This window comes from Dryobates pubescens, chromosome 14, assembly GCF_014839835.1.
Source record: "Dryobates pubescens isolate bDryPub1 chromosome 14, bDryPub1.pri, whole genome shotgun sequence".
In the NCBI taxonomy this organism is placed as follows: Eukaryota; Metazoa; Chordata; class Aves; order Piciformes; family Picidae; genus Dryobates; species Dryobates pubescens.
This window is the reverse complement of record NC_071625.1, coordinates 11,387,619-11,414,436: the sequence shown is the minus strand read 5'-3', so window position 1 is coordinate 11,414,436 and position 26,818 is coordinate 11,387,619. Positions and strand designations below refer to the sequence as shown.

Genomic DNA, 26,818 nt, shown 5'->3' with positions numbered 1-26,818 from the left:
TTTTATTTTGGATTATTTTTTTTTTCAGACAGATATTTAGTTCTGAGAATTATAAATTTGTGACTTTTCACTCCCTGAACTTATATTGTCCAAACAGCCCTGATTTTGCAATGAATAGAGTAAATAGGAATCTTCTTTTCAGAAAATGCAAGAAAATTACCAGAGCTTCCCAGAAGGTTTTTGGGTTTTTTCCCTCCAGGCTTAACAAGAAATTTACTTGTGTGATAACATAAGGATTTTGTGTGTGTGTGTGTATTTTCACACTCATGGTTCTTTTAGCTCTCTTTTATCTTATACTGAGCTATACTTTCTGAAAAGATGATTTTTCACCTTTACACTCTTGAGATGTCTTTTATTAACAACAATACACCTACACAATGACAGTGCTCAGAATGACATAGTCAAGTCAGAGAGGAGAGAAATTGCTGCATTTTATTGAACCTCCTTCATTTTAAAGAACTTATTTTTTAGAATTCTCCCAGTTTAGGTTTTAATAACGCTTTTGGAAATGAGTTAATCAGTTCTGATATTGTATACAGACCCAGAAAGATCTGTTTCTAAACTTTTAATTCACTTTTTTCCACTTCAAATATGATTTATTTTTTTAAGTCAGTAGGCACTTGGTGCCATGGTTTAGTTGATTAGATGGTGTTGGATGCTAGGTTGGACTTGAGGATCTCAAAGGTCTTTTCCAACCTGGTTAATTCTGTATTCTGTAACTGAACTAATGTTAAATATTGAAAAGGTGGCAGACTGTGCTAATATTTAAATTGAGAGATTTAAATTGCTTTTGAAATAAATATGGATCTTTACCATTTTTTAATGATTTTATTGGTAAGGCTTCTTAATTTAACAATTATCCTAAAGAAAAATCTCTTATATTTTAGGTACATTAGGCATTTTAATGTACTTCTTTCCTTTACTATTCTACATGTTTGTTGTTGTTTAGAAAAGTTTTATGTACTACTGACTGTAGGTAATTCTATCTCCTCTGTAGAAGAGAAAAATGTACTAAATATTTAATAGGTCATTTTCATAAGAAAACAATAGCCAGATGTACAGAACCAAATAATGTACTTTCTAATGAGTTTTCATAAGTAATTATGAAGGACTCTGCTCCAAGCATGGATTTAAAGAATTTTCTGAAGATAACCTTACATAAATCATAGCACTATGTGAATTACTTTATATAGGAGAAGATATGAAATTTGTTTTATGCATATTTTATTTTTTTTTTTAAACTGGTATTAATCCCAGCAAAATTTTAGTGATAGTTATTTCAGCTTGTTAGAATTCAACATCCTTAGTGGTTATGTAGTTTTATATACTGCAAAGAATGTTGCATGACTGTGGAAAAACAATCTTCCAGGGACAAAACCACAAAGAAACTGTTCTTGTTTACATTTACTGTTTAATTTTTCTTCAGGGATATTAAGAAAGGAATATTATTCATTTTAAACTTTTAAATATAATGTAAATAAATAAGAATCCCAACAAGAAAAGCAAGCAAACAAAACCACCAGAAAAAAAAAAACCAAACCAAACAAACATTTAAACAAAACAAAACCACAGACAGTTTAGTGACTCTTATCCCCAATAAAATTCTTTACCTCAGAAACCCATAAATTATTGCATAAGCTCTTGATGCAAAATTGGGCATTGCTGCCATTCAGCCAGTAGAATAATTGTATTTTAGTCTTTATGATGGCTCAAAGAGCTCTTAATGCCTGTACAGTGCCTCCTGCTTTCGTTTCTTTCTTATTGTGTCAGTGATGGAACTTTAAAGTACTGTAAATTTAGTCTATTGATTTTGGTTTCAGGTATTTTCTTAACCTGTCATTTTCTTATGTCTGCAATCTCAGCAAGATTCAGAGGAAAGGATGTGTAAATACCTCATGTTCTCTGCAGTATCTTTTTGTTGAATCTCTGATCCTGGCTTTAATATCAGTATGCTTGAATAAGTATCTTCATTTGAAATGTAGCATGACTCATTGTTTGAGTTTAAAAACATCTATTCCTCATATGCAGTCTTTAAAGAAAAATAAATTCAGACACAACCTAAGTTCAGTGCAGTCTTAGCCTTTAATTCATAGTTTTCTAGAATAATGAAAATATATAAAGAATTCTGCACAATGTCTTTAAGTCATTCTACTCTCACTGTTTGAACTGGAAAGCATCCCACAATATGTTGCAACAAATTAATATCAATGTCTCAAGTAGAGAGCTTGCACTCTCTACTTTCTGCATTTCAACCTCTTGATTCTGTGGGCTACTATTTGTGTTTTTTTCAATCTCAATTTCTGGCTTTTATTCCTTATTTTTGTCTGAAGTCTACATGCTAGTTTTGCTTACCAGGAGAGTTGCGGGAGTCTCTATTCCTGTAGAGATATAAACTGGACATGAAGTGGGCACTGTTTTGAGCAACCTGCTTTAGTTGACACAGCTTTTAGTAGGTGAAGGTTAGAGTAGAGAGTCTTCAGGGGTGTATTCCAACTTTGTGAAGGTCTGAAGTGTACATATATGCTAAGAAACCAGTAGTCTCAGGTTTGACCTCTTTAGATTCTGTCAGATAAGGAATGTAAGAAGTATCCAAACCCATTTGCCCTTTTTGTAAATCAAATTGTCATATTTGATATGTCAGTATTACTTTGTCTTATAGAAGATGTCTGTGTGAGCACTTGTACAATATAATACAGTGTATACTGCTGAGGAAAGAAACTTGCAGTAACTGACTTGGATATTAGTAACCATTTTGGCTGTTGAAAGAGTAGTATTTTGTTATTGTCATTGTATTGTGGAAAAAAACTCCCTGAAATCCTCATTAAGGCAATACCTATGTAACTCTTAAGAATACTTTTGCCATGAACTAAATGCTTACACATTTATTTTTAAGGCATCTTGAAACTGTTGACTCATGAATCACTGGGCGCATCTCACTGGGAAGCTTTTCTTGAGGCAAAGCTCTTGTTTAGCACTGGATGCCTGCTTTGTAGCTTAAAAGTTCACTTACTGCCTACTTTATGCTGTCAACATGTAATTTGCAGGAATAGCTTTTTCTTGGTAAATTCTAAGTGGACTTTGAATCAGATTTTATACTGAAAGAAGAATCTTCCTTCCCAGAGATTTGTTTTCATCTCACTTAGGATCTGACCTTTCTTTAAAAGTATTTTTTTAGCCTGTCTTGACCTTTCAGATAAAAACAGCAGTGAAAGGTGGTGAAGTTTAATTTATAAATTGTTCACCTTTGCATTATTTATAATTAACATTTACTCTGTTTAGACATTAACTTCACTTATTTATTCTGAGTGAGAAGAGAATATCTTATTAAATGTAATGCTTTCTTTGTTCATAGTCATTGTATTTTTCACAGTGATTAAGATAGTAATTGTCAGAGTGCAGCAAGGGCTCAGGGCTCCTGGGTGAGTTGGAGGCCAAAAGGGATCTATACTTCCAGTGCAGTGCATCACAGCCAGTGCTGGTGCCACTGCCTCATGGAGCAGGGAAAGCTGGGGGGCAACTGGAGGCATACCCATCAGACACCTCAAAGGGAACAGGAACAGAACAAGTCCAGGCAGACACATTAGCCCCATGGATGGGCAGGGCAGAGTTGTGGGAGGCTGCAGTTCAACACTTCTGTGTTGTTGCTGAAGCAGCAACTGATGACTCCAAACTGCAGGACCTGCACCCATAGACAAGGGTGAGGGGAGGCCCAGGGGATACTGGCCAGTGCTGCTTAGACCCATTAGAACCCTCAGAGTCCCAACTGTCTTTGATCAGAACTTGCATAGTGATATAAGATACATAGAAATACTAATTCAGATCTGAAATTTTCTGGGTTGCAAAGCACTTGTACAGTAACATGTTGGATACAGAATCTTTTTATGACCTAAGGGAACACAATTTATATAAAGTTAATAATCTCTTATTATTCTGATTAAAAGTGGGTGGGTTTTTTTATATGCTTATGGTGAATTCCACAGATACATCTTGCACCGATGCACATCTCTTTGGAAAGAAAAGTGTGACTTCATCGATGTAATCAATGATCATATGAAAACAATTCTTACGTGTTTCAGGTCACTACTTTCTCATTTACAAGCATTCATTTGTGTAAAAGTTTGGGTTTGTTTCTGGGTTTTTTGTGTGTTTTGTTTTAATTAAAAGTAATAGGTCTTTCAAAATATTTTTTAATTGAAGTTAAACCAGAGGAAAAGAGCATCCACATGTGTGCCTGTGTTGCTCATTTTCATGTTGTTAAACATGTGTCACTGGAATGAAATCTGTTATTTGGATAGATATATGGAAAAGAAATCTACCACTTTATTCCCTATGTTTTGAGTTCAGTAGAGGTGAGATATCTTGCTAAGGTATTTGGCATTTCTGTGGTATCGAAAACTAGAAGACTGCTTCTGTCTAGATAGAGATTCAGATGTTAATCAGTTTCAAAAAATTAAGATACATAAGTTTACCATATTTTCAGTATCTACTTAAAAAAAAAAACAAACCAAAAAATCAGTTGATTATAAGTTCACTGAGAGGAACATCTGGGAAACCAGAGATACATTAATTTGCATTTAATTAAAGATAACATATGTCTTTATCTCCTGCATCCCTAAAAATTTCTGGCCAATGCCAAATTGTTACTTTCAGATTGTTCTGGTATGCTTTACTGCTGGAGTAGGTTTATATTTAAAATTAATAGAAAATATGAAAAGAGAAGAAATAACAAAGGAGAGTTTGAAAAAGAGAGGAAAAAAACTTTTGAAAGAAGATGACTAATGGAAAGAGTTGCCTTCTAGTTCCAAAAAGGAAAAAAAGAATTAAGTTCTAGCCTGTATCAGAAATAATGTGGCCAGCACAGGCAGGGAAGTCATTCTGTCCCTGTACTCAGCACTGGTTAGACCAGACCTTAAGTGTTATGTCCATTTCTGGGCTCCTCAATTTAAGAAGGACATTGTGACACATGAACATGTCCAGAGAAGGACAACAAGGCTGGGGAGAGGTCTTCAGCACAAGCCCTGTGAGGAGAGCCTAAGGGAAATGGGTTTTTTTAGCCTGGAAAAGAGGAGGCTCAGGGGAGACCTTATTGCTGTCTACAACTACCTGAAAGAAGGTTGTAGCCAGGTGGGGGTTAGTCACTTCTCCCAGGCAGCCAGCAAAAGAACAAGATGACACAGTCTCAGGCTGTGCCAGGGGAACTTTAGGCTCGAGGTGAGGAGAAAGTTCTTTCCAGAGAGAGTTGTTAGCCATTGGAATGTGCTGCCCAGGGTGGTGGTGGAGTCACCATCCCTGGAGATGTTCAAGAGGGGATTTGACATGGCACTCAAAGCCATGGTTTAGTTAGTCATGAGGTGTTAGGTACTAGGTAATTGGTTGGACTTGATGATCAACATTGTTGATTCTGTGATTCTCTAATAATTGTGGACAATGTAAAAACAGAAGAAAGCAAAATTAATTATGATGAATTAGAATAACTTTGAAGAGTAGCCTGAGATCCCATTTATTTGGTCTCCTGCACACTTTGCCAGTTTTCTTCTCTTCTTCTACTGCCCAAGTTTAAAAAATGCAAATTTAGAGGATAGTCATAAATGGGCCATACTCTACCTAGAGCCCAGTAAGAAGTAGAGAGAGCCCATAGATCAAAGGAGAGGATTATTGTCCTTTATTCAATGTTCCTGTGACTGTGTCTGGAAGAATGAAAGTTTTAGGCTCCAGGCCAGTAAAGGTGGTTTCTTTTCAGACACAAGTTCAATGGAGGGCAACTAAGATGGCTGGGGGGATGAAAAACTTGTCCTAGATGCTGAGGCATCAAGGCTTTTTCATCCTGGAGAAGAGAGAAAAGCTGATAGCAGTTTTCAACTGCCTGGGTGTTACTGAAAAGACAGAAAAACTTTTTATAGTGGGGCATGGTGTGGGGATGAGAAACAAATGACAATTTTGAAACAAGATGTAAAGAGCAACTCTCATGCATTTAAAGAAATTGCTTAGGGAAACTGACCATCTTTAGCTGCATTTCAGACCTTTACTAGTGGCCAATCAAATTTTACTGACTGTGCTTTTTCTGTGGAATTATAGTGTCTGTCTTGCAGTAACAGAAATTAGAGTAAGATACTTCATGTCGAATGTTTATTTTAAAATGGCATTGCACTGGGAATAGTTTGCTTCAATCCAATCAGTGGTTACTATCTGAAAACCATATTTCTCAGTTATGACAATTAAATATTGGTCATGCTTATTTTATGAAAAAAAGAAAAAAAACCTAATAAATCTTAAATCATATGTTAATGAATGTTGACTAATCACTGGTATTCTGGATGGAAGCTCATGGAGCTGGAAGACAAAAACAATTCTGGTTTAATAGGAGGCATCTTAATCTGGGACTGAACATAACCTGATAGCATAGCACAAAGCTCAGGTTTCTAAAATGAACATGAACCTCAGGTTGTCTTGTCTGCAATTAATTTGTGTCAACAAAACAATTTCTTTCTAAAGTGTGTAGAGATTCAAATTAAGAACTATAACAAGAATTGTACTTTTCTGATTCTGCTTCCCAACACATACAAATTACTCTGAATATATTTTTTTTTCAGGCTTGTAGTTTCTAAAAGCCATTAAATTTAAATTTAGTAGTGCACATTACTTGCAAGTTCCATGAATACATTTTAGATTTCTGTACTGATTGTAGAGAGAAGATACTTTTTTCTAGCATGCCCTGATAGGAAGGGATGTTTTCCCAAGTCATAGTCTTCTAAATAGGAAGAAAGAAAAAAAAAATCACTTAAAATAAATCAATAAAAGCAACTTTCACTGTACTAGATACCTTTTTCTAACTTATTTTATTTTATTTTATTTTATTTTATTTTATTTTATTTTATTTTATTCCCTCAGGGATTATTTGTTGAAAGTAAGTCCACGAGATTAAATTAAATAGGAACTTTCACTACAAGTTTATCGGGGTAAATTTCCTTTGCTATCATATTTACAACAGGAACCCTCTGTGTGCTTGTAGCATATTGCATATGCAAAGTGTATGCATCTAGAACAGATTCATAATCTATTTTTGGAGTTTTGTCTCAGGCAAATGTCAAAGGCTCTTGCCTTTTTCCTTTACTAAAAATGATCTTAGAATCAGGAGCAACCTCCACTCCCGTATAAATAGAAAGGCTTATGGGTCTTCCATATGTTTGCATTACACAAGGTCTTAGTAGTCACGACAGTTTTGAGTACTGGTTCATTCAGATCTGTTTTCCAAACTGAATAGCTCCCTAGATTATTAGCTCAATGTCCTTCTACTTTCTACATACTTGAAAATTTTTCCATGTAAATATCAGTCAAAACCTTACCTCACCTAAGCAATCTAATTTCACATGTGAAAGGTCATCAGTTTTATTGACTTTAATTTATTCTATATCCACCAGGACACACTTAGAGAAATGGTTGTCCAGTCCAATAGGTCTCAGATTGCTTTAACATGGGCTGGTCAGGTTCACTTTCTTGGTGAATCTGTGCCCAAGCAAAAATTACTTGTCCTTGACTCCACATCCTTATTGCTTCCTCCCATAGTACATCCTGGCAATTCCACAAGTTTCAATTTTTATTTTTTTTTTCAGTTCTGATTGTGAGTTCGAGTGATTACCTCCTGCTGAGTTGGTTCAGTTGACTGTAAATTGTTGGTTTAACCTTTATCTAAATAGCAGAAATCAACCTCCCTTTCTTCCTGTACCATTTTTTTGTTGTTGTTGCAAGTTCATCTTTTTCTAAAAAAAGGTTATGGAAAATGATTATCTGAGGGTTTGGGGGGATTTTTTGTATCAGGCATAAAATTAACATTTTTAAGAGTATATCTCTGACAAGTTGAAAGGTCAGCTTTGACTGCAGATGGCTGAAAGGGAGAGTATGTTAGATTGTCCATAAAACATAGGCACTCCACTTGGTCTCAGTCTGTTTTAATAGAACACTAAGACTAGAAATTACATACTTTTACAGGTTACAAATGATATTTAGGCAAAAATGAATGCATGTATTCTGTGCAGTAGCTAATACCAGATTGTTTATACAAAATGAATTTTGTATTAACATCTTCTATGTAAATCACACCAAGTTGTTTACCTTTTACTCATCATCTTTTTTTTTTTTTCCAGTGTAATTGGATATGGAGGCCTAAGAAGTTAGGTGTTTTGCTTTAAAGTTGTCTCTGTGTCAAAGCAGTACATTGCTTTTCACTATATAATCTTTAAAGCAAGTGATTTTTCTTTTTTTCCTTTCATGAACTTTACTCAGCAAAAAAAAATTGTGGGTAGGTCTTTTGAGTAAAATAATGTGGCCTATTACAGTAATCAGTGAACAAAAAAGAATTATGGATGCAGTATTTATCCAATATCAAGCATAGATAATTATGCTTAGATATTTTATTTAAATGCATATATTTTACGTCCCATCTACCCTTGGCTTTGTATCAGCTCTAAAAGACACTTAGTGCCCTCTCAAGCTCTGAGGAAAAGAATAAAATGTATGAATGTGTTTGGCAGTGTTATTGGCAGTTGGAGTACAGAAGCTTCATCTACTGCCTGGGTTGCTATACATTGCTGCTGTTTCACTCCTCAAAAGGGTGGTTATCACTTTTCTGCACATGAGGTCCTTTTAATGATATAGCTGTATATTTTGCTTTAGCCATGCTGATTTCAGGACTGAATTTACTGGGGTGGAAATTATGTGCTGCTTGTTCTGACTGGCACAAAAGTTTTTGAGGACATTTAAAACTAAATGTGTACTGTCACTACAATTGCAAAGTGTTTGCTAGCATTAAAACATGTTCTGATTACTTCCAGTTTTTAAATAAAGCCTATCAACTTTCCTATTTTATGCCAGCTGTCTTTACTGTGTTAAACAGAGGGAAATTTAATCTCTTAGGTTGACCAGGAAAACACAATTCCAAAGAAAAAGTTAGCATCCAGTGCTACTGTGTGTCCCACAGGTTCTTCCACTTTGATCAAAACTGCCTCCACTGGTGAGTTAGAGGAGCGTATTGCGGACACTACTGGTGCTATTACTGTTGCTAGTACATCTGCTGATGTTGCTGTATCCAGTGCAGTGACCACCTATAGACAACCTCCTGAAGAGCAACAAGTGCAAGCTATGAATGTAAGAAAATCCATTTGGGAGTCGGCCACTTCCAAGGAAGCACTCTCCCTTCAGCAAGAAAATTTACAAAGCACAAGAAGACGACCAGGAAATGATGAGCAGATAGAAAGAACTAAAGAACTTGCAGTTGTTACTCATAGAGGTATTGGATATTATTTTACTTGTGCCCATGTAGTTACAGAAAAAAAATAAATAAATATTTTGTATAAATTAGTAGTGAAAGGTCAAGGAAATTTAGAAATGTGATTGAACCAAATGGGAAAGGGATTAAAAATTTGGTTTAAATTGAGTTCTAGGGGGACAGGCAAATGGAAAAAATGAAATGAATAATGACATTGTCGTAGTAATTTAAATTAATTTGATTTACAAAAAGACAAAAGAGAAAGATAAGTATTTTTTTTTAATGTTACTTTACAGCTTATGTCTTTATATTCACAGCCAAGATAGAGTAAATAAGATCTGATGAAAATTTAGAGAGTTGTAATTAAAATATTTATTTGTTCTGTATGTGTGCTTAGCTACATGCATTAAAAATACACTTTATAAATAGCTACTTTGTTCTAAAAGAATCAGTGATGTGATTATAATAACTTTCCATCTGCTTAAATCTTCAGCAGCATTTTGGCTTTTCAAAACATCTGTACATTTTTACTCTATCAAAATGCATTAAGCACTTTTGTTTTTTTGTTGTCTACCATCACATTATGTTTAAAATACTGGAATATCAAGAAGCACAGATTTATTACGTGTTCTAATAATGCAGTATATTAGTGCAGTAATTAGTAAGACAGTGCAGTAATTCAGTACAATAATGCAATATCTGTAATGTGAAGTATTAATCTTCCATAGAATTTAGGATTGAAAGGGGCTGGAGTGGGATAGAGAAAGTATGATCAGCTCATGTGAAAAGCAGAAAATGGAATAGCATGAAAAATAGATGGTTCACCATGCTATAGTCTGATTGTTATTCTCTGACTATTTAAGAAGTCCTTAACCTACAGCTGATGCTGTACTACCCAAAAAAATGATGAAAATTCATCTCTTCTAAAGCCAGCTTTCAAGGTGCAGAAAGGCTCAGGAAGACAGTTCTGCATCATTCACTGTGTTTGGTCACAGTGAAGTTTTTTGTGGGTAATCACTAGGTTTAGAGAATTTTAATGTAAATTTCGGTACCCTAAATGCCATCAGCTAAAAATTGAGTTGGTCACTATCTTACTCACCACCACATCTCGCTGGCAATCTGTTCAGTCCCTTGAAATCCTGATCCCCAAGATATCTGGATATTGAGCATTTGTGTTGTCAGACACTGGAAATTCTGGATAATTAGGTGCATCACATGAACATGAAGTATATTTAAAAAAATGGCAATGATCTGTATATGAATAGTAAGTTCCATGCATTTGGCTGTGGTTGTGGTGTGCACATAGATCAGCTTCCAGAGGAAAGATAATCAGGCATATGCCCAAGATGATGTGGAAGTATCATACATCATTTATGTGCACATAAACACCCAATAATGGAAGCCCAGAGCATATCAGAATCCTATTTCATTCTTTAGAAATGGCAGTTGCTGCAAGTTAAGATCTTCCATTGGGAGGTGCTCAGTTCTTGAATAATCAGTGAAATGCTTGTTCTGCACAAGTTAGAATTAGTTCTAGACTGTATTGCAAACAAATGTATTCTGACTCTTCAGAAAGCAGTTAATGTGTTATTGTTTCTAGGATAACATAAATCCAGCAAATACAACTATTGCATAAGATCATGTAATTCTGAGTCTACAACTATTTTTAATGTCACCTTGTGTTCTTTAAGATCTGGATCCAGTGAAAAGTAAACAAATGGTACTGATTTTCATTTCTAAATAATAGTAATGTGGTGAGAAGGATGTTGAGAATGCAAATTCAAAGGAAAGAGTGACTTTTCATTGTTCTCACAAGCTTGAGACAGAAAAAAATATCTTGAGACAAAAACTTTCACTCTAGAACTTCTTTTAACAGTTATTTTTATTTCAGACATTTTCAAAGAGAATCCTTTGCAGTTGACTTTAAATAAATGTCAAAGATGAGAAGCACATGAAGAAATGTCAGAACAGGAGAATACAAAGATTGTGAAGGGGCACAAACCCTTTTATTTCTAGAGATATTGCACATTTTTTTAAAGCATGTTACATGGGATTTTATGTATATGCTATACAATCCCATACAATCATTTAGGTACCGTCAAGTATGCAATCTGCTTGTTCAGATGATCTTCTATCTCTGCAGATGTGATGTAAGGAAAGTTGTATGTGCAATGTTGGAATAATGGCTGTGATGTTATGATCTTTTTCTCCATCAGCATTAACTGAGTAGTAGTGGGTATAATGTGAGAAAGGTTCAGCTGAGGAGAGAGGCTGTTTCAGCATTGAGCTACACCCAAGTATACAAGGTCGGAGTGGCCCAAATTTCCATGATTAATATTCTGTATAGTTGTAGTAATGCAACCCGAGTGCCTGTTCTGTGTAGCATTGTGCTGTTTTAGTTGTGAGCATTTTGAATGTATCCTAGACTTCATTTGGAAATTTATAAAACATGGACAGGACAAGCAGGACAGATTCTACATAAATGCTGTTGCCTAATTAAACATCTGAGTTTGTGGGGTTTTGGTGTTTTAAGTAGATATTGTTCACATGGCTATATACATTGATGATCCATCTCTTAGAAGTTAATTTTTCAACTTGAAATTTGTGTCTCATGTAGATATCAGGATATACTTTTTTTCTGAAGCCAGAATTATGTCATCTGAACAGTCTTTTCTACATTCAAAACTAGTTTCTAGTGTCTGAGAGCTTATTGAGTTTAAGGTCAATAGGGAAATCACACATCTGTGTTTTGTTTATAATATACATGCTTAAAACATATGTACATAGATTCTTCTTTTATCTGAGGGCCTCTTTAAAAGTATCACCTAGTCTGGACATTAAAATGTAGCAATTGTCTAGATTAGTACATGAGTGTACATAGCCTTGGTGCATGTGAATGTACATAAATATACAAACTTTTTATCAAAATGAATTAAGAATATATTTTATTACTTTCCCTGCACATCTAAAACTTTCCCTGTAAATGTTTGAATTTTCTTTATCCTACATGAGACAGACCATTTTGGTCAAAAGTTTCTGAGCATGTTGCAATTTACATATAAATTTACCACTTGAAAAGTGTACCTGAGTCTGGTCTGTCTATTGAGTTTTCCATATCACAGTATATCTGAGGTTGGAAGAGACCTCAAGACATCATCAGGTCCAACCCCCCTGCCAAAGCAGGATCACTTAGGATAGTCTGCACAGGAATGTTATCCAGGTGGGTTTTGAAAGTCTCTGGAGGAAGAGACTCCACAACCTCCCTGGGCAGCCTGTTCCAGTGCTCCGTCACCGTTACTGTAAAGAAGTTTCTCCTCATGTTGAGGTGAAATCTTCTATGTTCAAGTTTGAACCTGTTGATCCTTGTCTTATTACTGTGCACAGTTAAGTCACTCATATGTCCAGAAAAACCTATGTGAAACCCTTCCATACCAGGACTTTGTATCCTTCCCTCCTCAATAATGTGTTCAGTTCCATCTTGCATATTTGCAGAAAACATTTGGCCTTTAAAATAAAAATAAGATTGTAATCTTATGTTTTATATTAATATGTATGTGTATATATGTATATTTATATGAATATATAAAAAAATATATTTGAAGAGTCAAAAACTCAGCAACATTGAACATAAATATCTAAACAATTTTCAGGTTTTTTGGACATAATCTTGCTGTCACACAGTTCTACTGCTACCGTTTCCATTTCATCAGGTCATGTTACCAAAAATACATTCAAGATTATCCCAGATTTATTTTTATAGATGTGCACCAGCATTTCTGCCCCCTAAAATTAAAAATTTAAACATACTTGCTCACTTTTAAATCTATAAATTAAAAACAGTTAATCAACTTACAAGCAATATGTGTTGAGGTGATATTAAAGAAAGTTTTAAGCCTCTCCCTGCGTTATATTAATAGGCAGGTGGTTTTGTCAGATAGTCAAAATCTATAAAATCCTATCTTTAAGTTAGATTTCTGTAGTCTGCCCAACTACATAATTAATGATATGAGTGTTCTATTGACCATTTATTCTATTGTAGATTTAACTGATAAAATTTGGTCTCTGAACAGTCTGATTTATTTCTTCTAACTTTTCAGTTGTTTTCTTTTGATTGATTCTGAAATGAGTTGAAGGGTAAGGAATAAAGGAAGCTTTGGGCTCACATCAGTTTTAATTTATGCAATATTATTCACCAAAGCACTGAAGAATCTTACCATTACCTTCCATCTACACCAGTATGTTTTCTTAGGAGTACCTTACTTTTTCTTGGACTAATCTATCTCCCTGGATCTTGACTGTTCAGATATATGTGAACATACTAGTCTGATCATATTTAACTGCTTGTAGCATTATCACATCTGAACTATTGTTCTTGAGATAAATGAGTGTATAAAAGTTTAAACTTGTCTCCTGAGAAAATAGGTATCCAAGGTGAATTAGGTGGCTTGAGCACTTACAGTGTGTGTTTCTCATTGTGGACTAGCTCAGATGTGTACAACTTCACTGTTTTCTGAGGTGAAACTGAGAAGTGAAATCCACTTTCAATATTTACTGTCCCGTGTATGTTAAAACTGGTTTTGAACATGTGCAAAATAATGCCTAATTTACATATAGATGTGCATGTATATGCAGCCTGGCAGACAGTTTAGTGGCATGTTTAGACCAAGTACATTTCTATAACTGTTCCAGAGGGTACTCAGAAGATACTGTTCAAAAAATCAGCATACAAACCCAGTTAAAAGTAAAAATAGGATAAAGATTCTTTACAGATCTTAGGTTTCATGCTTTCCTAGTGGTATTTAATATCCTTAGCAAAATGATGCAACTTGTTATAAAAATCTCTTATTGTCTTTAATGTATTCATCAAGACACTCTTGTAACTGCTTTCAGTTCCATCTTAGACCTTGCTAATTGAGTTTCTTGTGTATACAAACTATAGGTAGTACTTTTAGGTGTTTAAAGATGAGTAGAAACATGGCAGGGAATAAACCCAAAACAGTCTTCCTTCTTTAATTTGTTATGATTTCTGAAAATAAAGGACCAATATCTCCCTAATGAAATCTTACCTTAAGTTAGGGTTAGGTGTCCCAATTTTAGTGACACAAGTTATTTACACCCATCCCAGCACCTGAGATCATGTATTCAAGCCCACTCATCTTTTACTAAGGTTCTGGAAGAATAGCTAGGTCTATCTTCTGTGATTCTACAGTTTCATGCTGATGCTCAGAGAACACCAGAAAAAGCTTACATTTATACTACTATATTCATACTAATGTAGAAATAGCATCATAGAAACCTCACACATGAGAGGACATTATTCTTATTCCAGTATGGCTGTAATAGTTCTTGAGTCCATGTCTTCCACTGAGAACAGAGCTGCTTATGAATTTCAATTAATATGTTGTGAGGGAAAAGCTTCTGGTATGGAGTTAAAAAAAAATAGTAAAAATTAAGAGTGTAGCATTTGGTGGCAATTGGTCCTTTGTGCTGCAAATAATGTATTTCCCTGAACCACTAGCTATGATACACAAGAAAACTGACATTTTGCCTTTATGTATTTAGAAGAAACTATGGTCTATTCCACTGGAAGTGTAGAAATATTTATCATCATGGCCTATGTATAGCCAATAAATTTTCTTTCTTAGTAGTGTGCTTTTTTTATCCTGAATCTTGGTCTGCTATTCTGCATGGTGATGATTACTTTATTAAAAAAAAAAATAAAATCAATAGTATTTTGCTACTTCAGTATTTATGTCTCTTGGAAGGGTTTCTATTAATTGATTTTGTAAGAAGTTAACAGATGTTGACAAGTTCTTTAATGGTATACTGTCTAACTTCTCGCTGTAAGTTCTCTTAGATCTAGTTCCTTTAATCTCTGCTGTGTTTATCAGCAGTGTTTGGTTGTAGCCAACATAAAACATCTTCTTCCATATCCTTTTTAAATATTCTAATCTATAAAGGCACTTGAGTATAATGACTGAAAGAAAAAGTTTCTTGTTCTGGTTTGTTCTGTTCTTACTTTTTTCTCTTACCTTTTGTTAAGTTGGGTTTCGGTGTTTTGGTTTTTTTTTTGCTTTTGGTTTTTAAAACTCTTTTTTATTAGTTGTTTTAATTCTAAAAGATGTTGAGGCCACATGGCATGCCTTTAGCATAAAGCCAGCCCAAAATAAGGACTTTACAGAAATAAGCCAGCTGAGACCTTAAGGATGGAGGTGGGACCCATCTACCTTCCATATCACACTTTGCAAATAAATCTTCATAAATTAGAAAGAAGAGCAGCTGCAGAACTAACACTAGAACAGTAGATTATTATTAGTAGTTTAATTTTTTGCATTTAAATCTCTAGTTAAAATAGAAAATTAGCCCTATATGCTTAATTTAATAATCTAGTTCTAAAATCCAGATATTTTTTTTTTTCTTTTTGTCTCTGTGCTCTAAACAGAGATGAAAAAATCCCAACTTTCCCTAAATAGAAAATATTCCATACTCATCCTAGGGACACAGCTAAGGTATATTTTGAAAACAGCTAGTGCAGATACTTTAGGGAGAGGGAGGTAATCTGAATGCCTACAGATCTTGAGAGGATATTTCCTTTTAGAAAGGGATTGTCTAAGAAAACAATACAATTTTTTGAACTGTTACCTCTGTTTTGTCTTTTGCTAAATAATACTGGCTTTTAATGTAATTTTACAAATCTTAAGTAACAGACAAGATACGTAGACCAAATATGTGTGTGCATTTCTAGTAGGGATTAAACCTTGCCAGAATGTGTGTGGATTAATATGTCCTACAAGCAACAGTGGACATTCTTATTGATTATGGATTATTCTGAATTGTTATTCTAGATTCTTATGGAATTCAGATCTGAGCATATTGGATTTCAGTGTGCTGTTATTGATATATCATGGACAACTCTTTTTTCCCCCCTCCTCTTTTAAATTCTTTATCACTAGAAAGAATAATGGAATCAAAAAAGCCCCAGCTCTTCAAAAAATGTCATTGTAGACAGCTATATTATTCTGCAGGGTTTTTTTCTTTTGTTGTTTTTTTTTTTTCTTTTTCTTTTGGTTTTCTTTGTATTAGTGAACAAAGAAAGGGATAAGCACTACTGTTTCTTAATACAAAAGAAACACTGGATCAGATTCAACTGTTCAACAGTTTTAGAGTAAACATGACAATGGTTCTTTTAACTTTCCAGGTTCAATGAGTGTGGGACAACATTTGACACAACTATGTGATATGTGGAAATAAACAGTTCTGTCCATATTTTTTTTTGTTGTACAAAAGAAAAATTAGGATACAGATCTTACTTATTTCTTTTGTCAGGTGTATAAATTGGTCTCAGTACTTGGTTTTGTACACGGTTTGCCATCAAAGGTACACAGCTTATTAGGTAGTTTCTACTCTAATTTGAATATACTTCCATGATAAAATTTGTCATATATTTTAGAATGTATTGCCTGATACATGTTTTTGTTTGTTTTTTTAACTAGTGAAAAAGGCCATAGATTTTAAATCTAGAGGATTTAAATTGTTTCCAGGCAAAGACAACAGCAACAAGTTTTCTATCTGTGAGTGTACTCCTTTTTTGTTACTTTTTTCTAGTGCAAGAGTGATGTTTGTGCTGTGTTGTTTGTGTGTTTTCAAAATCATTTATGTATTTATGATGATATAACTGACTGAAATCTGTTTTTTTTTTCTGTTTGCATGGTGAATTTTTAAATATTGTTCTACTCTAAAGGCAGGTTTCTATAAATCTGGCATTGTAGAAAGACATGGTATTTTGTCAGTAATTACTCAACAAAATTGCAGTATTTGCAAAGAAAGAAATATTCAGCCTCTCAGGTGTCAGATGAAATCTTAGCTGTGAACAGGAGATATATTTTAATTGGAAATTAGTACTAGCAGCAAAAGGTGGTGCAAATGGAAGACTATATTCATTTACAAGGGTAAAAGTGTCATTTGTCATGTGACACACAAGGTCACTTTCTGAAATTTTTTTTCCTTCTCTAACTTTGACATTTTGAACTGGCTAATTAACTGCAGTTTTAAAAATTCTGGAGATGCTTAGTGCCTTCAATTTCAATTACAGAAAATAGAAACTGAAAGTGCTTGGCATTTTGGGGGACCAGTCCTGATTAACTCGTAAGGAGGAATCAGGCAACATCCCAATACAAATTAAAAAGGTGTGACTCTAAATCCATTAAAGAGGCTATCTTCTGCAAAAGAACATGCCATGTTTATAGAATTACTTTTTGGACAAGAACCACGTCATAAAAATGCAAAATAATTGGTTAAAATAAAGATGGACTCAATGTTTAGCCTGTGTCTGCTCGTATCATGTTTCATTATTCCTCACAGGAGTGAAAGGACTTGCTATTGAAGCTCCTTAGGCTGGACATATTTGCCCTTTTAAAAATTATTTATTTAAAGTGCCATTGATTAATTCAATTTACAGAATTCATCAGGGCTCATTGGCCTAGCTTTTAGGGAATTTTTCGGTTTCAGATTTTTAACTGCCAACCTATAAAACATGCTTATTTTGCAAGAAGGTGTCTTCAAGCAGCAAGGCCTTTTAACATTTACCCAGTCAGAAAACTAAAGCAGAACGTATTTCTGTTCAGTCTTAAAATGGCACATTGCCATATTCAACTGTTCTGTAAACCAAGTATCACACCTAAGTAACTCCTTAAAACATTTCTGTTTCATTCGAAAAATTGTATCGAGATGTTAAAAAATAATCATTCTGATTATGCACATTGGGTGACTGGAACTAGAATACAACAAAGAGTAAGGTAATTATGGTAGTGTTTATAAAGTCCATCACCGAGGAGTCTGTCTCATGGTCCATCTGTGATTTTATAAGTTACAAATGAGAACAGAACATATCATTTATTTAGACACTATTTTGCACAAATTGTAATTATCCCACCATATAAACATTAATAGTAACTGCAGATTATAGAGCACTAGACATTTGTGATATCTCAAGGTGATTTTCATGAAATTCATGATGAATTTTTTCAATCTATTTTTGAAGTCCTTTAATTTTATATGTTGTGATATTCTGTGTAAAGCTGGAAACTTCTGTATCTTGTTTTATTGGTCGTGCAGAATAGGTTATCCATATGAGTCAAGAGCAAGCGGAGGCAAAATTTGTACCTTTAGTTACCATAATCTTGTCACCAAAATATAACTACGATTTTATATTGTGATGTAGCATTTGGTTAGCTAGTCATTTTGGCAGCTGAGGAACCTGAAGAGGAAATATTTCATGAAAAGCCAATGTATTTATCCACTGACTTTAGATAAATTTCCTGTTATGGCCTCATCTGGATATGTACCTACATTACAATGACAGATAGGGTCTTTCAAAAAACAGAATGACCATCATTCAATCAACTGTTAGGGGAAATAAGAATAAGTGAAGATCTATTTTGTATTATTCCTTGTAGTAGAAGTATGTCTTTAGAAATTAACATCTAACATTTCTTCATGTATGTTTCTTTTCCTATTTTACTTTTTCTAGTTTATCAGTTGTGTAACTTTCAATACTAATGCATAGGCAATTTACACATGCTAAAGCCAGAATGATAATATTTGGTATGGGGACACACTTTGAATTAAGTATGCATCAACTTCATTTTGCAAGTGTTCAGATTAATGAAAATATCATTGTGGGACATAATTAAATCTGAATTAGAACTCTGGAATTTCATGCTCCCAGTTTCATGATGAGATCCATTCCCCGAGAAGCCTTTAATTTACTTTACTACAGGAAAACCTTTCATTGCAGGACTATCTAAAGTGTAAAACTAGCAAACATGGATAGATACCTATGGATCTACATAAAGATGTATTTCAGTAGATTGAGAAATCAAACATTGTGTTGTGAAAAATAGCATCAATTAAAAATAAAAAGAAGACATTCATTTTTTGCTAAGTGCTTAACAGCAGAGGCCCCAATGGACATAAGTTTATGTTTAAATGCATTTCTGATTTGGGATCAAATTAGAAATCAGTTTGATGACTTCTGTTTATAACTTTTAATGCTGCATTTTTACTGTGGTCTGTCTTAATTTTGTCACTGTAATTATTTTATTAATTTTCTTTAGCATAAGCCTTTTCATTTTTAGTCATGAATATTAATGCATCCATAATTTTATTATTTTAAAAATCCATTTCATAAAGTACTTTTTAAGAATGGAAGTTTACTCAGGTGTCAGAATTTTCAGGTTTCAATTTTTGGTAGAAATTAAATTGCATAATAGTTCTTGTGCTTTGAAGTGCAACAGAATAATCTTCCTTTATTTGAATATTCACTTTGTTATCCAACTATGGGGAAATAAAGTGTACGACACCAAAATAATTATTTGAAATATTATAACATGACTTGCAATACATGGAAATAGTTCAGCTTTAATAGTAAAGATTTTCTTCTGTGTGCATAAATGTATGATACAGACTCAGGATGGAACCATTTTATTTTAATTCCTTTAATATTATTATCAGGCATCATGAATCATTTCCTCACAATAGTTTTAACATATGTTCAATGGCAGAAAAGTTAAAGGGCTGTCAGAAAAATGAGGTGTTTTTTTCCCCTACTTTTTCTCAGGTATACTTCCTTTCCCCTCCTGCATTGCTGGAGGGGTATCATAACTATCCACTCATAGTTTTCTTTTTGAACTATAGAAAATCATCCAGATATGCCTAAGAGAGTTCATTTTAAATGCTCATCCAACAAGTTCCAGATAGATGGCCTTGTGAAATTCAGTTTATGGAGCTGTATTTCTTTGAGATCTGTATATGAATATGTATATGAATATATGTATCTCAAAGAAATACAGTTAATACCACACTACAAGTACTAGGCGAGGAAAACACTGAAGCGTGGCAATATGGATGGCTCTACGGAAGAGCTCTGCTGACCCAGAAGTCCTCTGAGAATAGAGATGCAGATAAACAGAGGTTGTTTCGGTTTGCTATTAGAACAACCGTGAACATGTTGAAGGTCCTTTAGGGCAGAGAAAGATTAAATACTGTGGATACAGCTGTCAAGGGCTGAGCAGGAAAGTTTTTTAAGCGGCATGCCAAGTTGTTTTCCTTTTAACCCTCTGCAACATTTTCTTGGACTTCCTCAGAGATACCAAACCAGTTCCTCTCTTTTTGTGTTCATAGAAGACAAATTTCAAGCAAGGAAAAGCCCTCAAATATTTTGAGTATTATTGTCCTTCATTAAAAGCTGAAATGTAATGACCATCCTTTGGAAGTAGAGTTAGAAAGTACTTTTCTTTTCAATTTAGGTACATTCAATTTACAACATAATATGATTTGCCTAATTATAAGCAGACTTTAACAGAAATTTAAAATCTAATACTGTAAATCCATTGGACTAGCTCCTCAGGAATAAAATTTACTGAAGACAAAAGTCTCTTCTGCTTGGTACAAATCTCTTAGTGTCACAGAATCATAGTATCATGGAATTGTTAGGGTTGGAAGGGACCTCAAGGATCAGTGAGTTCCAATGCCCTCCCCACCCCCGCAGGCAGGGACACCTCACACTAGATCAGGTTGCTCAGAGCCACATCCAGCCTGGCCTCAAAACCCGCCAGGGATGGGGCTTCTACCACCTCCCTGGGCAAGCTGTTCCAGGGTCTCACCACCCTCACGGGGAAGAAATTCTTCCTAACTTCCAATCTGAATCTACTCATTTCTACTTTTGTTCCATTCCCCCTAGTCCTGTCACTCCCTGACACCCTAAAAAGTCCCTCCCCAGCTTTCTTGTAGGCCCCCTTAAGATACTGGAAGGCCACAATTAGGTCTTCTCAGAGCCTTCTCTTCTCCAGACTGAACAGCCCCAACTGCCTCAGTCTGTCCTCATAGGAGAGGTTCTCAAGCCTTCTGATCATCCTTGTGGCCCTTCTCTGGATGCGTTCCAGCACCTCCAGATCCTTCCTGTAATAGGGGCTCCAGAACTGGACACAGTACTCCAGGTGGGGTCTCACCAGAGCGTTGTGCAGGGGAGGAATCACCTCCCTTAATCTGCTGGCTAGGTCAACTTGTGGTTAGAAAAGAATTTCTTCTATCAGTCTATGAATTTACCAAGTAATAGAGGACCAACCTCTTCTGGGAAACTACTACTTCTAGGTTCAATGAAATTCAAATATTAAATACAAAAGCAATAGAATTATTTTGGCTTAAAATTATTGTTTGTGTGATCTACAGGCTGTAAAAACTGTAACAGAGTATATAATGCATTGAAAAATACAAGCGAAAAGGTAGTTGAATATTTTGAGGGCTAGATTGCTACATGTAAATTTCCAGAAAAACTCACCTTAAGGTTTAGAGAAAGTTTGTCTCTGAAAATCCATTTTAGTTTATTGTGTAATAAATATATGCAGATTGAACTGGCATTTTGAGTTTACCTTCATATTTTGGGGGTATCTGCATTTCCGATACTGATTAAGGACAATTCTCTCATCATGAGCCTGTGCATTCAGGTTTTATTATAATTGAAGGAGAAAAGGTCAGCACTTAGAGGAGATGACATTTATTAGCTTATGTTCAAAGTAAAATCTTACAACCTTAAACTTGATGAACGCTCCTTTAAATGTTAATGCTTTTAAAGGAATAGTAATAGCATGGGTTCAATAACATTACAAGTAAACAAAATAGCTGATTAGTAGAATTTTTTTAAAAGGAAACAAAAAGATGAAAATAATTTTTTTTTAAATTATTATCAGGAAAAGAAACTTATCTATTGAAACTGCAGATTTTATTTGTGATCATATTCTGTAGAAATATCTGCTTTAAAGGACATAAACTGGAGATAATGCACTTTTTTGTATTTGTTCTTTGCTTGACTCTATAATACCTAAAAATTTTTTGGTTGTTGTTTATTTTGTTTTGTTTTGCAGTGAATGAGGGAGGTATTAAACAGGCATCCAATTTGTGTCCAGATCCTGGAGAACCAGAAAATGGAAAACGGATAGGCTCAGATTTTAGGTAAAATATAGATCCTACTGCTGTATCATTAATATTGAACTTAGAAAATGCATACCTAAAATTGTATTGCTGTTGTTGAAGTATACTCTTTCAAAACTGAACTCAGTAAGAAATAACATGGAATTTTGCATAAATTTGTGTAGTAACTATAACTTGTAGCTGATGACGTATGATTCACCTTTGGTAGATCTGTGCAAGTGCTCTTTGTTTTCTCTGTGATTTCCTAGAGGACATGTTCTTTCTGTGGATTCTTATGAGGTTCCTATCTTCTCTTTGCCTATCCTAAAAATCCATATAGTGTTAGCCTATCTAAAACCTGAGATATTCAGATGTCCAAATTGATTTTTTAAAAGCCTCATCTACAGTTATATATGTACGCAGAATCAATGGGAAATGACAAAAAAAAGTACAAATGTTATTAAACATTTTTTACTTCATTCTGTTTGCCTTTATATCAGCACTTCTTTACCCCCTTTTGAACAAAGCTTACTATCTGTTTTTACAGAATATCAGCACACTTGGTCTTAGGTTATGAGTGGGTCTTTGTGCGCGAGGGCTTTAGAGGTGTTAACATCAGTAGTATTAGCTGTGTCTAGATCAGGGAATGCCATTGATCAAGTAACTTATGATAGCTATTACATATAAAATAAATATATTTAATATTAGGCCATTTAAAAATAAGGATAGTGCAGGAAAAAGAATTTCTTCATTTCCTATGATATTTTCATAGGAAATATGTTCATCTTCTATGATATTTTAATTTTGAAAGCCTTTTCAAAATACTGTGGTTTGCATTTCTTATTGTAAAATGTTAGTCTTGGTCATGTGAGTGAAAGCATCTTTACAGAATAAGTTAATTTGGTAAATAATGCTGATAATTCTCTTATATCTCTAGCTTCAATTAACATAAATAGCTACTGTTTGTCACACAGTACCCTAATTTCTCAAACCCTTAGTGTATGAAAGTAAGAAGTTAGGTCAGGAAATAACCACTTGACCTTCAGGCAACTGTTAAGGAGATATAAACCAGCTCTGGCCAAAGTGAGTCCAGAGAGGTCTGAATGTTGTGCTCTGTCAGTGTAGTACATAGCCTGCAGACTTTTACCACTAAGAGCAAAAATTACTGAATTACATTTGTGGTGTTTGTCAGGATCATCATACCTAAAAGAACTGACATTTATTTATAAAGGATGGTTTATTCTTTTTACGTCTTTTTATGTATTTGTTTGTATGTTTGTTTGTTTATTACTTTAGCTTGGGAGCAACAGTACAATTCTCCTGTGATGAAGATTATGTGCTACAAGGTTCAAAAAGTATCACCTGTCAGAGGATAGCTGAAGTTTTTGCTGCATGGAGTGATCATAGACCTGTGTGTAAAGGTAAAGAGGATTGTTAGCCTTGCAGTCATTTGTTCATTTTACATCTAGCTATTGTTTGATAGCCAATCCTATTAAATTAAATACCCAAAGTTTTAGTCCTAGTATCTCTATTTTGTTTGCAAAGAAGGTCCCACCTATGTTGTCTTGTTTAGTATGCTATTTGTCTGTATTTCAGTATGTTTCTTTTAACTAGAAACTTACATTATGAAATTTGACTCATAATAAGCTCATGAAAAATTATGATACACTAAATATTAAGACTCACTAATTTGGATTTCAACATTTCAGTGCTTCAATATACAATCAGTAGTTCTTGAAACATCATCATGGTGTATTTGCTAAGATGAGAAGGAGCTGAATTTAGGATTTATAAGGAATATTTAACTAGGTTACTTACTTTTGTGTAAGTTTTGAATTCTAAATAGGTATCAAAGTATGTTAAGTATGAATGGGTAGTCACATTCTTCAGTCTCTGTTTGATTTAATTAACTTTCCCTCCCCTGCCCCCTGGCCCTTGCTGGAACTTGTCCAGGGAAGGGCAATGAAGCTGGTGAGGGGTTTGGAGCACAAGCCCTGTGAGGAGAGGCTGAGGGAGCTGAGGTTGTTTAGCCTGGAGAAGGGAAGGCTCAGGGGAGACCTCATTGCTGTCTAAAACTACCTGAAGGAAGATTGTAGCCAGGTGGGGGTTGGTCTCTTCTCCTGGGCGGCGAGCAACAGAACAAGAGGACACAGTCTCAAGCTGCACCAAGGGAGGCTTAGGCTAGATGTTAGGAAGAAGTTCTTCATAGAAAGAGAGAGTGGCCATTGGAATGGGCTGCCCAGGGAGGTGGTGGAGTCACCATCACTGGGGGTGTTTAGGAAGAGACTGGATGGGGTGCTTGGTGCCATGGTTTAGTTGATGAGATAATGTTGGATGTTAGGTTGGACTCGATGATCTCAAAGGTCTTTTCCAACCTGGTCTATTCTATTCCATTCCATTCTATTCCGTTCTATTCCGTTCCATTCTATTCCATTCCATTCTATTCCATTCTATTCTATTCTATTCTATTCTAATGACTGGCAAAGTCTCTCTGGGTCACTCTGAATGGCTGACAGACAGATGTCACATACTAAGTGCTTTAGAGTGTCATCAGTTGCATTAAAGTTACCGATCTTTTGATTAACAAGATATTTCAATTAGACTCTTAGATATACTAAAGCAGGAATACAAGCATTTCTTCTAGGCTAATAATCATGTTTTCTCTAAGTTTCATTCACAGAACATACAATAAACATTTTGAAAGAACTTTGCATAAGTATCACATAGTAATGTGAAGAAAAGAGCTACAAAAATATATGCACATCTGCTTGCTGAATTTGTGTGTTTGTATGCAAATAATTTGGAAGACAAATTGGAAAATCATGCATAAATGTTATTTTGTGCAAGAAATTAGTGTTTTCTTGTGAACTGATAACAGCTTTACAGATAGTGAGGAAACAGGTGGTCTATTAGCTACTTCACCTGTTATTCTTCAAAATATCACTGACAGTGCAGCTTTTTATCATGTAATGCTTCTTATTTGAGCAGTACCACTTGCTATTGTTTTCTTTCCCTTATATAAATGATATTGTGTACACACCAAAAATCCCACAGTAATGATACATTTTTCAAAAAATGGCATGTGGATATCAGTAATTAGTTACATCTGTGTACTGCAATTGGGTAGAGCTCTAAACAGGAACTTTCCAATTATGTTAGATACGTTAGATTTGTCATCATAAATCCTAAGGAGTTGTTCTCATAGGGCATATGAGTGGTTGAGCATAACTGCCTGCCAAAAATGAAAGATTAAGTCTCTTAAGGAGTTATCATGCAATTCCAGGTGGAACTGGCATAAGATCATATTCATGAAAGTGAATCTGGAATAAGTCTGAAGAATTTCTACAGGAGAAATATAATAAAAAATTGAGAAAGTAAACTGATATGTCTCTTCCAAAAAATGTGTAATATTAACAGCTTTTAGACCCTCTGGAGATTTGGCTTTTTCTGAACCTGACTTCTAGAAGAGGCTATGAGCAAGCTGGGAAGTTATACCAGGTATCCTGGCTGGATTTAATTGCAGCTGAAATATTGTGTAAATTTCCAACAGTTATCTTTCCTTTTTAATCTTAAAAAACAAAAAAAGAAAAAAAAAAAAGAAAGAAACCAAACAATATATATTAATTTAGAATAGAAGAGAATAGAATTAACCAGGTTGGAAAAGATCTTTGAGATCATCGAGTCCAACCTGTCACCCAACACCATCTCATCAACTAAACCATGGCACCAAGCACCCCATCCAGTCTCTTCCTAAACACCTCCAGTGATGGTGACTCCACCACCTCCCTGGGCAGCCCATTCCAGTGGCCAATCACTCTCTCTATGAAGAATTTCTTCCTAACATCCAGCCTAAACCTCCCCTGGTGCAAGTTGTGCCAGGGGAGGTTTAGACTCGAGGTGAGGAAAAAGTTCTTCACTGAGCGAGTCATTCGTCATTGGAATGGGCTGCCCAGGGAGGTGGTGGAGTCGCCGTCCCTGGAGGTGTTCAAGGGGTGATTGGACGTGGCACTTGGTGCCATGGTCTAGTTGTGAGGTCTGTTGGAACAGGTTGGACTTGATGATCCTTGGGGTCTCTTCCAACCTTAGTTACTGTGATACTGTGTGAAGCTGTGTCCTCTTGTTCCATCACAACTATAGGACACAGTCTCAAGCTGTGCCAGGGGCTTGTATCACCCCAGTGAAATAGCAATTGGTCAGGTAGATGGAACTTGGGAAGAAATAAAGCATAAAATCAAGGTGTTTGCTCCATTGTGATTTACATCAAGCTATAGTGAAAAGAATTTGGACCTATAAGGAAAGTATTACTTTACATTGTAGGTAAGCAAAGAAATTAACATAAGCAGTAACTGAAAATTAAACAGTCTCTTTCTGCATTTTATTAACAATTAAGAGTGAATTCATCCTCTCGGACACTTGTTGGGCTTGTTCAAGATCAGTATATCATAAAAGCCTAACATTCAGCTAGAGATTCAAAAATATGTTGTAACTTAATAGGCCTCATGCAGCTCTTGTAGCATACCATTGTCATGGGACCTCAGAATGAAAAAAAAGCAATGCCTTCCAATCCTTCATGAAAAAGAAAAAGAGAAT

The 26,818-nt window shown here is 34.8% G+C and overlaps 1 protein-coding gene across 1 annotated transcript in view; it reads left to right on the top strand.

Annotated features, from left to right (window-relative positions):
- Positions 1–26,818, top strand: part of CSMD3 (CUB and Sushi multiple domains 3) — a 386,198-nt gene that overhangs the window by 151,062 nt on the left and 208,318 nt on the right. The window contains exons 7-10 of the mRNA XM_009905784.2: positions 8,975–9,283; positions 16,756–16,833; positions 22,183–22,270; positions 23,525–23,649. Of these exons, the coding sequence (XP_009904086.2) occupies positions 8,975–9,283; positions 16,756–16,833; positions 22,183–22,270; positions 23,525–23,649 (600 nt within the window). The remainder of the gene's footprint in view (positions 1–8,974; positions 9,284–16,755; positions 16,834–22,182; positions 22,271–23,524; positions 23,650–26,818) is intronic.